The sequence below is a fragment of the Gymnogyps californianus genome, chromosome 11, assembly GCF_018139145.2.
Source record: "Gymnogyps californianus isolate 813 chromosome 11, ASM1813914v2, whole genome shotgun sequence".
In the NCBI taxonomy this organism is placed as follows: Eukaryota; Metazoa; Chordata; class Aves; order Accipitriformes; family Cathartidae; genus Gymnogyps; species Gymnogyps californianus.
The window spans coordinates 8,648,122-8,662,573 of record NC_059481.1 but is presented as its reverse complement, the minus strand read 5'-3'; the positions used below and the strand labels follow the sequence as shown (position 1 = coordinate 8,662,573).

The window sequence follows — 14,452 nt, the reverse complement described above, 5'->3', positions numbered from 1 at the left end:
TCATCTTGACACTTTAAGGGAGGTAATTTATTTGGAAAATGGAGACAGATTTTTTGCTGAGGTTGCTGAATGACAACCATTGCTATTGTTACATGGTTACTGTGCACAGCTGCTCTGTTATGTGGACTGATTTTGTTCTGTTAAAGCTGACATTAGTGTATCACAGGTGAGGACTGCCACATGGGGAACTTCAACTCTTATAAAAAGGTCTTCAAATATTAATAGCACAGTTATGTATAAGTGTGAAAAGAAACCTGAAATTTCTTTGCTAGTTACTAAAACTTTTGATTAAGCCCACTCTGGAATTACTAAAGTTATTATGCCAAGTTTATACTTTAGTATATTAGTCTTTTCATGACCAGGATAAAAATGACAAATGAACACTTTTTCTAACTTCTGTCCTTTTTTTTTTTCTTTTATATAGGAAATGCAAGCCAAGCTTGCAGCACAGAAGCTTGCAGAGAGATTGAATATAAAAATGCTCAGGTTTGAACCAGAGGGGGAGGCCTCAATGCAATACAGAGAAGTGAGAGATGAAGATTATTTTTCAGCAGAGGACTGAATTCAAGAAGGGATGTCTGAGGATGAGCCACGTAACTGATCTTTACGCAGTACTTCTTAAAACCCAAACCTGGATATTGAGAATGCTTGATCTAGTCAGTTTTTTCTTAAAATTTTAACATTACAGCTATGGGAAGGGTTCAATATAAACCTCATAAATATAAGCGTTATTAAGTGGTAACCCCAGTGTTATCTGAGGACTGTTTTTTGAGCACTTGGGGCAGTTAATCCTTGTGGAATGCCCCATAGTTTTCAGCTACAGCAAAGTGAGCTCTCTAATACACTTTTGCAGGCTATGATGAGTCATCTACAAGAGAAGGTTTCTTCTGCGCAGAAATGTGATTGCAAAGGGCATTGGCACACATGTCCATAAAGTAAGCTGAGGTGCCTGTGAACTGCTCGCATGTGCGAAAACTCTTGTCTTGTATAAATGTGAGATACTTCTTTTATCTATTTAAGATTAGCTTGCTTTTACCGTATGGTGAAAATACATGCCCAGACAGCTGCAATAAATACGTGATAGTTAGGCTGTAAGTTAGCTTCTTACCACATGAGAACTTGTTTCTGTGCCTGCACCTTAAAATAACACTTTCTGCCCTTATGTTGTAAATAGGTAAGAATTTTCAAGTTATTTTGTAACTCAAATTCTGTTTGGGCTTTAAGGGACTCTGCTGTTTCACTTTTGGTTATTACTGCAAAGCACATCAAGAGATCAAGTTCATCTGAAGACTTTAATATTTTTATTAAAGATCTTGGTCTTTCTCCGTATTTTTGTCACTACTTTCATACTTTGGAATACTATTTTTTCATAGTCCGATACTGTAAATTAAGAGATCCACCCTCTGGTTTTCTTGGAGAAAATGTTCTGTGTATTTTGAAGTTTTAGATGTTCTTTGAAGATGAAAAAAAATTCTTCCTTAAAATACCATTTTCTGCCTTTTAATATGAATTTTGAAAGATAAGGAACACACCTAAGAAGTATTTCACAATGATATTCCACTGTTGACTAGGATATTCCAAGCCTAGTATGAGTTCAATTCTAAAAAACAAACCTCAGAGATTCCTTCAGCAGCAGTGTGTGCAGGGCAGCTGTGTGTGCAAGGCTGTCTCTGGATGTGTACGTGTTCCTGCAGGAATGGTGTCTCTGGAAACTAAGGGTGCTCCAGATGCAAGTCATTCAAAAAGTCTCTACCACTTCTTGAGTACATACAGCGCTTTACTAGCAGGCAGTAACTCTCTCCCAAATGGTCCATAAGCTCTCCCAGGCAGTCCTTGTGGCGCAGTCCATACCCTGGCAATGCCGTTTGACAGGTGGAACTGCTGCTAAGCTAATATGTGGTATTTTTTGACTAGGTCATCTGTCGCTCATCTGTGATCCCTCTTTCCTGCACCGTTTCCTCTCACAGGTTGCTTGTTCTCATTGTTCATTGGCTTCTCGTCAGCTATCTGCTCTTCCCATTTCCTCGTAAGACTTATCTCCTGTCACTAAAGCAAATTAATATTCTGCATCCCTGCACCACCCATTCCCTTTCATATGACATATCGCTGCCTGTGTCTGCATTTAACTTCTGCCACGTGTCATCCATCCTCCTGCCATTGCTATCTTCTCTTGCTTTCTGTAACTCCATCTAAATATCAGCTGTGCACCTGGCCACCTTCTACATGCCTCAGTCACTTGAATATCTCGCAGAGACCTGAATGTCTTTGTGGTTTTGCCACAGCTGCCCGCCTACTGAGGCTTTTCTTTCTTATTTCCTATTTTGGTTTCAGACTCTGCAGGTGTTTGCCACTTCCAGGCCTTATATCCTCCTTTTCACCACCTTTTCCTGGTTTTTTTTTTCCCCTCTCTTTTCTGTGCTCCTCCTTCATCCTCCCAGCTTCTCACCATCACTTGTCTTTGTCAGCACTATTTTCAGTCATTCATCCCTCAGCATCCATGTTACCACTTCCAGGCCTGTTTGCGTCTCTCCCCCTTCTTAATATCAGGGGAACCCTTGTCCCTGTACTGACTGTGCTGTCACACCTTTTTAAGTTCCTGTGTGTGTTTTTTTCATACTGGCTTTTCTGTGCTAAAGGAATTTACAAAAAGCTACACAGTTAAGAATTTGTTTTCTAGATTACTAGCTCAGCATAGGCTTCTGCTGACCACTCTCTTATGCTAACTAAAATTATGCTCTTTCCTTGTGCTTTTAAAGCTTACTTGGCTCTCTAAACTTTGTGAAGCAGAGCCAGTTTTCTTGATCCGTATTTTGATAGCATTCAACATGTTGGGACTTTGCCAAAGTGGATCCCCTGAATGGGCAAACTTCACCTTTAAGGAAAAAAAGAAAAAAAGGAAAAAATCACTGTAGTAACAGGTGAAGTGCATTATATATTTGTTACACAATTAGCAGCTGTTCAGCACAGTGCTGGGGGAGTCCTTGTGGAAGAGAGTGCTGTGTGAATACAAAACCAAGCTTAAGGTATGCATTTTAAGTTATTGCTAAAGGGTTTGTATTATTCCAAAACCTGGAAGCTTTCCTGGGGGGCTGTTGGTCCTAGGTTCTGAGCACAGGTATGTGTTTTGAATTAAGATTTTGTGAGTGATAAGAAAGCAGAGTGTCAGGTATAAAGAGTCCTATGTTAAGGAGGATGTGCAATCCAGAAATTTGTAAAAGGTTAGAGAATAAGAGGATGAACCATGGAATGGTTTAGTCATACTGAATTACGTTTCTGATCGAGTATGTTATTGCTGTTGTGTATTTCACTGTTCTCCAGTTCCAGAACATTTCAAAACGTACACTGAGAATTGAGGAGCTTGCTCTCTTTTGTTGGGAGTGGACTATTTTATTGGAGTGGGCTGTTAACCCAGTAGAAAATAAAGAATTGATAATATGTTTCTGAAGTTCCTCAAGTGAATAATGTTTTGTTTAGACCATGTAAAGTTTGCAGAACCTCTTGCTCCAGTGCTCCACAGGGAAAACACTGGAGATGGAGTTAGGAAACAATTGCTGTATAGGGAAAGAAAATTTTTGGGAATGCAAATGGATGGGAAAAGATCTGTAAGACCTAAAGCTGGGCCATTGTGCAGGTCTGAAAGATGGCACAGAGACAGAGCTTAAATGGTGTGCTGTAAGACTGAGAGCTATAGCATGTGAGGCAGGTATCTGTGCAGCACCAGCTGTAGTCCCTAGATTTTTGCATTGTTAGGAGTACCTGATCCCCAAACAGCAGAGAAGAAAAGCACTGTAACAGAGTTTCTGTTCACAGCTGTAACCTTTCCTGAGGGAGAGAACATGCAATCTGGTTTGCCAGCTGTGGTGATAACATGATCTAGAGGATTTAGCAGCCTAAAAATTTATGTTAAGTATTTGGGAAATAACATTTGAAAGAAGAAAGACCTAAATGCTGCTGTACTTAATTATTTTGGGGGACTCTAAGAGTAACTAAGGGTAGAAAAGATGCATAAGCTTTTCCTGGTTTTTAGAGTTAGACCTAGCTGATAGGTCAGCAGTTCTGTTAGTAGTTTTCTGTCTGATGGCTTGTGGACTGCTTCTAAGGGCCATGTGATCAAAAAAAAGTCAGTGACAGTAAGCTGCAAGTTCCTCTGTGGAGGAAATGGGGCCTGCAAATTGAGAGAATTTGAAAACCACGGCTCTGTGCTGTGGAATTTCTGAACCTGCCACAGAGACGCAGTATTAGGTGTCAGAGAAAAGAATATCCAGACGCTACAGACTGATGAATCGAAAGTTGAGCAGGAGGCAATGGCAGAAGCTGGTCACGCTCCATGAGCAGCCCTGGGCAGTAGTTTGCAGGTTTCTGTATGGAACTAGCAGACAATTCCTCTATCACAGACACACCACAAGCTGGCAGCCTTTAGCAGTCTCGCGAAGGCGGTAGGACCTGACTAGCCTGAGTTGTAGGTGGAGATCTGGCTGGCTGGTAGTTTTGTGCAGCTGCATTGCAGAGCCCGTTCTCTGGATCCAGGAGGCTGACTAATCTCAGTTGTGTACCATGCTGCATTTTGCCAGTGAAAATGATCTGTAGTGGGACCCTGTTCAGAACATTTTTGGCCTAATTTGAGTGGCATCTGGCTCATCATCTGCCTTTAGCAAGTTAGTGCCGGCAAGGAGTATCCTTGGGCCAGGGGAATTGCAGTGAATTCTTGGGCTTTTATATCAAATGAATGGCATAAAGGGGACAGGGAATGGGAGTCCTGTGTTGGAGGAAGTTGTGCCCCCTACCCTATGGACTCTGCTGTAGGAAAAGGTGGCTTTTCTCTGCTTTGCCAGCCTTGCTTCTTTTTCAGAACAGTATAAGAAGGAAGTGTAATTTCTCCAAAGTGTCTTGTAACGACAGATTTTTCAGGGAGTAAGTCTTGCATGGTGTGGTCTTGTTCCAGGGAGGTGCTAACTGAACTGTATTTTTCCTGAGTTTGTGGTTCATGTTTTGTTGCAAATCCACTGCTCTTAGGGTGGTATGTGTGGAGATCACCACTGAGATTTCCTGGTTTCCTAATGTTTGGTTTTAGGTTGTGAACTCCCACGTTCTGGGAGGGAAAGGGAAGTAGAAAAGACAGCTGTGTGAAAACAACATTTATTTTGCTGTGGTATTTTTTTCTTTTTCAGTAAGTTAATGATTGTGTTTTATTCTCATACTTCTGCAGTGCTGTGTCACTGCTGACATTGTTAGCTGACAGGCAAATGTTAGCTGACTGTAGTCCAAACATTTTATACTCACATTGACTTTCTGTGGGATATGAGCGCTTAACTCCATTTGACTCCTTTGTAAATACTGTAATTATTATTCCACATGTATGCAAAGCTTTAGAGGCATTTAGTCATCTCTTGTTTAAAGCAACTGTTTTGATCATTTGGTTATTAAGATTTTACTAAATTGGCCCTTGATTTGGTGAAGCATGAAAGCATATAGTGAAGTCAAAGCTTGATTCCTCTAGGAACATTTATGTGCAAGTGCTCTGTTGAACTGGGATATTGGCTCTGTGTTTTGTTTAATCTCTGTGTGCAAGGGAATTTGTGAATAAGAGTTGTAAACCAATTACTGAATGTGAGGAGATGACACAAATGAGCACAGTGAAATGTGTGTGGGAAGCAAACTGATTTTCAACTTGCTAGAATCATTGAACTAAGTATTTCACTTTTAATCATCCAAATATGAGTGAATGTGTCCTCCAGCAGTAAGTATGAGAGAGATTTCTTGACAGGGAAATTTGTAAGAATTTGTACTAAGTGACACCCTCATTGCTTTTCTTTCAGGTTTGATATTGGGGGCCATAATTGCGTCATACACAAATTGGCACATCTCCACTGAATTCATGAGGGAGACAAGTGGGGCCATAATGCTTAATGAACATATTCATATTTCCTCCCTCTATCCACACAGCTGGTATTAATGTAGTTGCTTATTAGATCAAGGCAGTGATATAATGTGGCAAGTAGTTGCAGGCCAAGGTTTTGCTGAGTCTCTGAAGCTGAGCACTTGATAGGAGATATTCTTTGTACGCTTCTCCTGAATAGAATTTCAGTTGCAAAATTTCTGTCCATGTTTTTCTTCTGTTGTTTTTTTTTTCCCCTGAAAAACATTTTCTCAGTAGTTACTTGATGCTAGTAACATATACATTTAATTTACTCAGAGATTAGTCAGACAGTGGTGAGAGTACTGTAGCTCTGGTTATAACAGCATGTGATCTCCTGCGTCCGTCTCTGAATTGAAGCTGTCATCTGCACTGCCCTCCCAGTGCATGCATGTTGCATGCAACCTGTGCTGCAGTGAGCACAAATTCTGTGACAAAACTTGCGATTCTGCAAGAAGCTATGGGATTTTTTTACTGCACACACAGAATCACAACTGAATCTGGAGGTGCAATGACATCATTTGTAGAAGATCTCAGTGAGGGAGAGTGACTCTCAGCAAGGCTGAATACTTAGCTGTTAGAGCTTTGTCTGGTAGGTGGATACGTCTTCCCAAACTGACAGTGTAGGGAGAGAAGTAAATTACATAATCAATGAGATTTACGTTTCCAAGTCATTTGGACCATTATCCATTGAAGTTGCAAGGTGTCTGTCTCTTATTGATCGATTAGAACTAAAATGGGTAACATTCCTCACCAAGAGAGGAATCCTGTGTTAGTACCCAGGTACTAACATGAAAACGTGAAGTGGCATCGGCACTATTTTCTCCAGCCATCTTATATCTCTATTTCCATTTATATTGATTTAGCATTGATTTTCTTCTGTTTTCTTACAAATCTTTAAAAATAAGGCTTCCAGAATTTGCCTACAAACCAAATGAACCAACTGGTTTTGGGCAACAGATACATATATCTATCTATCTATCTATCTATCAAAAAATGAGCTGTGTTAGACAACTATTTGCATTTGAATGTAGGAAATCTTCAGAGACTATGTGCTAAGCTCTTTCTGTTTAAGTCACTGTTACGAGTGGCCTGTGTTGTCTCCTGGTTACTATAAAAGTTTTGATGTAATTGTGGTTTCCAGAGTTACAGATCCATCAATTCCATTTGTAATTATGTGTGAAATTACTTTGTCATTGGCTTTCCCCCTGCTTTTTCCTGAAGTGCAAAAAAAACCCCAACACAGATTCACAAAATCTTCATTATATGCAATAATATTTTCTTTACTAACCCAAGTTATTTCGTATCGGTTAGAAGTTTTTATTCCCTGGTTTCACATGTATTTCTCTGAGCTGCTTTAAATTGGCATTGTACTGATTATAGTACTGCTTAAATGATAGCTGATGATAAATATTATCCTTGCACAGACATTGGGCATCATCATGTGTCATGTCTGCAGACCAGTTTCTTGCCTGCACGGCAGATTTTTGTGGCTGTAAGCCAGGAATTTTAATGAAAGAAAACATCAAAGATGCAGAAGAAATGAGAATATTAGTCAAGGAAGATACACAGTGATGCTCTCTGATAACCCCTGGTAATTGACATTAGAACTATGTGGGAGCAACTTAAATAAACATCTGGACACTGAGTTTAGACATTTCCAGTGACAAAACCCAGACAGATCTTCTGGACTTGCAATAATAAATATTTCAGCGCAGTCCACATGAATCAACTTAGAATTCTGTTTTCAATTATTCTAGTTTTATAAATATATCATAGTTAATTATTCAGGGATAGAATTTCTTTTGAAGATTAAGGAATTTGATGTTTCCTTCATTCACATAAAGTTCCATTTTTTATTTATATCAAATTTACTTCTGTTTGTACAAAAACAATAGTGCAAGCTTGCCAAGAGCCATTAAAGCAGAATGCAACTGAACTTTTCCTGGGGTGGAAGGGCCTTTTCTGAAAATCCTGGCAGTGCGCTGTAATTCATTCCAGCTATGGTGACCACTTAAATTGTGCTGAAAAGAAAATTATAAATAATCATTTTTAAAAGTTATTCTCAATATTTTTAAAGATTCTTCCCTTATCTTTTTACTTTTGGTAACATAGTAGTGCTAAGAACATGCTATCCCTTACAGACAGTGAAGAGATATTTATGTGTACCAAAGTATTTAAAAGCGGTAGCAATGAAGCTACAAGACTGAATGAAACACTGGTTGCAGTCCAGATCTGATCCTGATATTACAACTGTGATGAGGGAATGGCTAGTAAAAGCATGCTCAGTTTTTGTGCAACTTTTATATTCCTTAGAAAAGCCTCTAGCATGGGCTTTAATTGCAAAATCACTTATTTCAGAAGGAATGAATCATATCTCTGAGGTTGAAAAGTTATTTACACATTATATTAAAATTACTACATTCATGCTTATTATTATTATTATTATTATTATTATTATTATTATTTTAAGATGATCTGTATCTTTGTTGCCAGGGGCCCTGGATGAGCTGAGGGATTCTTCTGAAGAGTATTCAGGATTTAGTAAACTTCATTGCCGCTTTCAGATTAATTTATGCTTCCCCACAACCCAGGCTGTCAACACCAGCACACGTTCCTACAGTTTCCTACCTTGGCTGTCAGCAGGAGCACTAGTGTAAGCTGGCTGCCAATGTTGTTGAGCCACTGGTTGAGTTATGCTATACCAACAGGTTAAGAAAGTTTTAGGGAACTGCTGTGTTAGCCTGACCTACAGGTCATCATCCCTTTCAGAGGTGGAAGAGGCAGAATTGTGTTTGAGTACAATTCAGAAAGTCCCTTCTATGCTAGCTGTCAGAATTGTTGTGTCCCGAGTCAGGCTTGGATTCGTATGGTAGTTCAGGTTAGAGGGGACCTCAGGAGTGCTCTTAGCCAACCTCCAGCACAAAGCAGAGTCAGCTATGAGGCCAGATGAGGTTGCTCAGGGCTTTAATCCAGTCTGGTATTGAAAACCTCCAAGGATGGAGACCATACAGCCTCTCAGGGCAACCTGTTCCTATGTCTGACTGTCCTCCTCGAGGGGGCAGTTTTTCTTTAAACCCAGTCTGAACCTCTCTTGTTTCAGCTTATGCCTAGCTCTGTCTTTTGATGACCTCCTTGTAGGTACTGGAGGGTTGCTGTTCAATCCCCTTGAAGTCTCCCCTTCTCCAGGCTGAACAGGTACACCACTGGCTCATGCAGCTTGCTCTTTACCAAGACCCTCAGGGCCTTTTCAGCAGGGCTGCTCCCCAGCTTGTTGTCGTTTCTGGGCAAATCATAGGCAAGCGTATTAGGAAGCTGCAGGCTGACAAGTGTATTGTATTATTCAGTTCTGTCACAGCTCTCCCAGATCAATAAAATATGTTTTCTGCTTTCATGTTTTTGGGGGGGGGGGGAAAAGTAACCTAGCCCGGTTATCCTGATCTGAGCCTATCTAAAACTTCAACGTTAATTAAAAAAAGGCAATTTGTGCTTTCTAACCCTTTCTATGTGCTATAAAAATGATGGATAAGGAAGCACAGTGAAAGCTATAAATCAGCCTTGAGTCTGATAATCTAGTAAGAGCATCTGTTCGGCAGTTTCACCTCTTGCTCATTGATCTATAGCTTGGTAATTAATTTTCCCTAGTTTTAACCTTGTATTTATTAGAATACCTAATTCCTTATTGCTAAAACTATGAACCGGAAATTTGTAGTGTTATAGTTCAGACAGTGTAATCTATTCATTGTTATAGGAACACAGAGGAGGAAGACAAATTATTTAGAGGTTTATTACTCAGAGAGATGTATTTGAGAAAAGACAGAGAATAAATCTGAATGGATAAAGCTAAGAGGAAAATGTACATTGTGACTATTAAGCAGAAGCTCTTGTAACAGAGGAATTATCTGTTGAATGATCTTCTATAGGAAAGTGTTAGGTTCTCATCTGCAGGTGCTTAAAACTCCACTGCACAAATTACTGACCGCAGAGAACAGCTCTGCGCTGACCAGGTAAATCAATAATCAGGATGTGGTGCTGTTGTTCTGTGTGCTGCCCCATGCCACAACTGCAGCATACCCCTCTCTTACAGGGCAGCCACTGTTCTCAGTTCTATTTGTGATTAAAACCTGAGGGTCTGGTTTGGCTACCTTAACTCCCATGGAATTTAATGGAAATTGCTCATCAGATCTTGAATCTGAAATACATTGACAGTTCTGGTTTCCTCCTCCGGTTTTGTTTTCTGATCTTGCTGAAAGGGTGGGGCAGTCTGGGTAACTGCCTTACTTGTCAGCTGTGCCCTGTTCCAACATTGATTACTTTTTCCCAAGAATGAAAAATGCTGATAGAAAACAGTAATAAAATTAACTTAAAATTATTTGTAGCAGATGTAAATTCTCTTTATGCATTCTTTTTGTGCTTTGTGTAAAGGCAAAAGAGCTCGAGCTGTATGTCTTGACCCCTCCTTTGATTCAAACTGCCATGCAGTAGAGAGGAAGTGAACTTTATAGATTTGTACTTAGTGGCTGTTGAGATGCTTGACACATGTACATCTAAAATGTTAAGTCATTTCTCTATTTGGGTATTTTCATTTCCTAAATGATTATAAAGATTTCTAGAGATCCAAAGATAACACACCTTTAAGTACATACATTACAAGCTGACTTTTGTACTCATGTGCCACATACCTACATTATGTGCAGAGAAAGTTTAAAAAAGAAAAAAAAGCAAGATGTAGGAAAAAAAAAGTTAGTCAAGTAAATATTTCATTAGATGGTAAAGCTACAATTTGCTACTTTATAAATAGCACTTTGTTTAAAAAAAGAAACACCACCACCCCCCACCCCCCCCCTGCAAAAAATGACAACCAAAAAAACAACCCAGCAAACAGCATGTATTGTTATTAGGATATCAGAATCCTCCTGCAAAACAGAGTACAGGTCAGGTATATTAGCGAGATGTTCAGAGGAGCTCTGTTCTGTATCTTACAAGTAGTTGCTCAGGGTTATCAGTTGTGTTTGGCTTTTAGCATAAAGGGAATTGACAAAGCACCATTTCAGATTTCACCCATTATGCCTGTCTTACGAGGTATCACACTCTTCTTCCACAGAAAAAGGGGCTCTGCCTCTTTTTTTGTGCTAGAGAGATCAGACTGTGCTTTTACTGGTGGATTGAGGATCTGTGGGAGACTGTCACCCTAACTGCATATTTCCTACCCTTTAAAAACAGGGAGATGAGAGACAAAGTTTCATGGGTCAGGAGGGAGCAGCAGTTTGCGTTTCAGCCTGTGTCACATTTGTCTAACCTGTGTATGTGGTCCATAATTCTCTGCCACAGCTTAGGAGGCACGTGCACCAGAGAACTTGGTGTGCTCTCTTTCGAGTGTTGGTGCGTAAGAAATGATAGCTCCAAAATATTTGGAGGCTCTAAGATTCAATGATGTAGAGATCAGGATGAAAGCCTAGAACGCCTTTTCCAGCCATGTGCCAGGAAGGGGAGCATGACACTCATCCTTAAACCTAGCCTATACTTAATACTTATGTTCCCTGCTAAACTGATGTCTAAGTAAATAGCTTTACTGGTGGGAGTAGAGGAGACATGAGAGTCAGATTACCCTTTATCATGGAACTTGATATGAAATCCATACTTTGTTGCCTGGACACTGCAGTGAGATGAATGTCTGTGGTAGTAATATAAGAGGATGTTTGTAGGAGTGCTATATGTCACAGGGCTGCCCTGGATCAGATCGCATTTAAATATATTGTACGTGGGCTTTGATCAAGGACCACCTGGCCGTGTCTAGCTAGTGGAGTACCAGGAGACTTACTGAAGGACAAACTCTCCACTTTATAGCCTGCCACTGCAGCAGGAAATGTTTTTCCAGGTTATGTTTTTACTATTAGTAATGCTGGTGCTGTATAATACAGGATCACCCAACAGTACTTATTCAGTGAGGATACTGTGTGGATACACAACTTATTCCTGTTGTCTGTTTAGCTGGAGCAGCCAGTGTGCTGGTTATGCTGCCTTTATGATTTTATGCTAGCTGCGTAAGGACAGGCAATACTCAATCTGGCACACAGCCTGCCAGGAGAAAGGTGTTTTTCAGAACAGCTGGAACAAATGTGAAACTCATGGGGTCAGTCTGAACCAATGTAGCCATTTGTTTCACCTGCCCAGTAGTGTTTTGTTTGTGGTTGGGACTAGGTGCTTAAAACCAGGCTTGCTGTCTGATTGAGCCATGACCTCAGTAAAATCCCAATTTGTGCTTCTGGCTGGAGAGTCGATGTCCCCCCGTGATCACCCTGTTCCCTGCTGCAGAGCTGAGCTGTGCCATATAAGGCATTTTGTGGTTTTTGTCATTGTGGCAATGGTTCAAGGCTACCATAGTAATTTTAAACCCTGAGGTAGAGAGAAACCAAATTTTTTTTTTTTTTTTTTTTTTTTTTCCCCACAAAAATGGCCTTGTTTGGAACTTGCTTTAGGGTTTGAAAATTGTAACTAGTTTTTTGTATAATTAGCTAGCGCATTCCTGGTGTAACACCATTAGAGACATCGGCATGGCACCAGGCAGCACCCCAGAAAGCTGGCTGGCTTGTCAGGGCACTGGAGGCAATATAGCCTCATTAGCACCGAGCTCTGCCTGGGTTAATGAAGCCCTGCTAATGAATGACATTGTGCTAGGTAGCATACCCTTGTGTCAGTAGAGTAAGCAACCAGGATAACTTTTGAATATTGTTTAAGAGGGTTTTCAAAAGTCTTTTGATATTTTTACTGAAAAATACAAGTGTATGCGACCCTGCCTGATACTACTACTGTTTCCATTGCTTGAAGAACATAGTTGGCCTGTTTGCAATTTCTGGGTAACAGCTTAACACCAACATTAAAACATTTTTCTGTGGATTTATGATGTTCTGTCAAGCTAGGCTATCTGACATAGTCATGTAATTAAATATCTAGTTCTTTCATGATACTTTAATTAAATATCAGACCTCCGTAGGAAGCTTAAGAAGAAGGGAAATAAAGAAAGCGGGAATAACTCCCTGCAAGTCACCCCCCAAGCCAGGGGCTGGGGCTCTGGGGAAAATCCTGGCCTCAAGTACTGGCCCGGGGATTTTGTTTGTGAGGGGGCGGGAAAACCCAGGGTGACAGAACTCAGAATGATGGCTGAGCTGCATTGCAGGTCTTGGGTTGCTCAGGCAGGGAGGAGCTGGCCTCACGGTCACTGTGTGCCAGCAGGCTCAGGTGGGCGACTCCTGGGCTCTCTAAATGCATGGGGGACAGGCCCTGTGGGTCCCCAGCCCTGTGAAGCACCCAGGAGGCCCAGCCCCGTGGGGCCTGGTGGCCATTGCAGTTGCATGGCAAGGCGGGATGGTGTGGCCTCCCTTGAGCTGCAGGAAAAGCTCAGTGAGAGCTGAGGAAAAACTTTAAATGGGCGATAGCCTGCAGATATTATACTCTCCCTGGCTGACAGCCTCGGTCTGGAGACCAGCCAGGGAGGACGAGAATGGGGCCCTTGGGGTCCGAAGATATTAACAAAATAAATAACTCCGACCGCAGCGCCCCCTTCCACTCCCCTCAGCACATTCCGCAGAGGAGCCAGCAGCACCCTTCCTCTCCCGCTGCCTCCTGAGGTAAATCAGACACACCGTGTCTGCTTTGTATTATTAAAAGAGGGAAATGAAAAAAAAACAATGTAAACACTCTTACAATTGCTGCGGAAACTGGATATAACCAGGTTATTCAAAGGGAAAAAATTAAGCCATCCGTATATGCCAAGTTTACCTTCACATCTGTTAATTGTAAGGGGATGATTTTAAAAAAAGAGAAGTCATGGTTTAGGGCCTGGTTCAGCAAAGCCTGTAAATGTGTACTTCACAAAAACAGGCTTAAATCTATCCCTTTTCAATGAAGCCCTCACACATGCTGGTGCTCATGGATATAAAACATGTTTTTCAGGGCTGTGCTGTGGGAGGAGAGCTGGCCTCCATGGTGGGGCTGGAGCTCAACAGACTGTGTCCTGTGAAGCGGTGAGGGCACCCCAGTCCGCCCTTAGCCAAGAAATTATTATTGTTGTAGTTGTCAGTATTGCGTTGCTATTATCCTGTCAGCATTGTACGGTAAGAAGAAATGAGCACTGTTTTAAAAACTTCAAAAAACAGAAAATGTCACTGTTGTTGCTACTATTACATTAGGATTGTATTGTTTTATTATTATGTTATTACATTGTTCTTTATATCATCCACAACATCATGTTTCTGAGTTCAGCACAGTCATTTTGACATCAAATAGTTAGTCTTTTACCTCAGAAAATCTTTATTTTAGTTTAGCATGCACACAGGTTTAAACTTAAAATAAAGACAAGTCTTGCAGCTCTGCTTGTTCAGGTGAATGCAAGTTGGTGGCATATTTTATAGAGCCATGATCCGCTTCTTACTGAAATGCTGATTTCAGTAAGAAAATTTAAAAATGAAAATCATTAGCTCAAACTGCTATGTTCCGGTTTCTTGGTTGTTGACTTTAAAATATCATCCCATATTGCCC

The 14,452-nt window shown here is 40.7% G+C and overlaps 1 protein-coding gene across 1 annotated transcript in view; it reads left to right on the top strand.

Annotated features, from left to right (window-relative positions):
• Nucleotides 1-3,445, top strand: part of MYZAP (myocardial zonula adherens protein) — a 64,205-nt gene extending 60,760 nt beyond the window's left edge. The window contains exon 15 of the mRNA XM_050902950.1: nucleotides 425-3,445. Within this exon, the coding sequence (XP_050758907.1) occupies nucleotides 425-562 (138 nt within the window). The 3' untranslated portion in view covers nucleotides 563-3,445. The remainder of the gene's footprint in view (nucleotides 1-424) is intronic.
• Nucleotides 3,446-14,452: the final 11,007 nt, after the last annotated feature.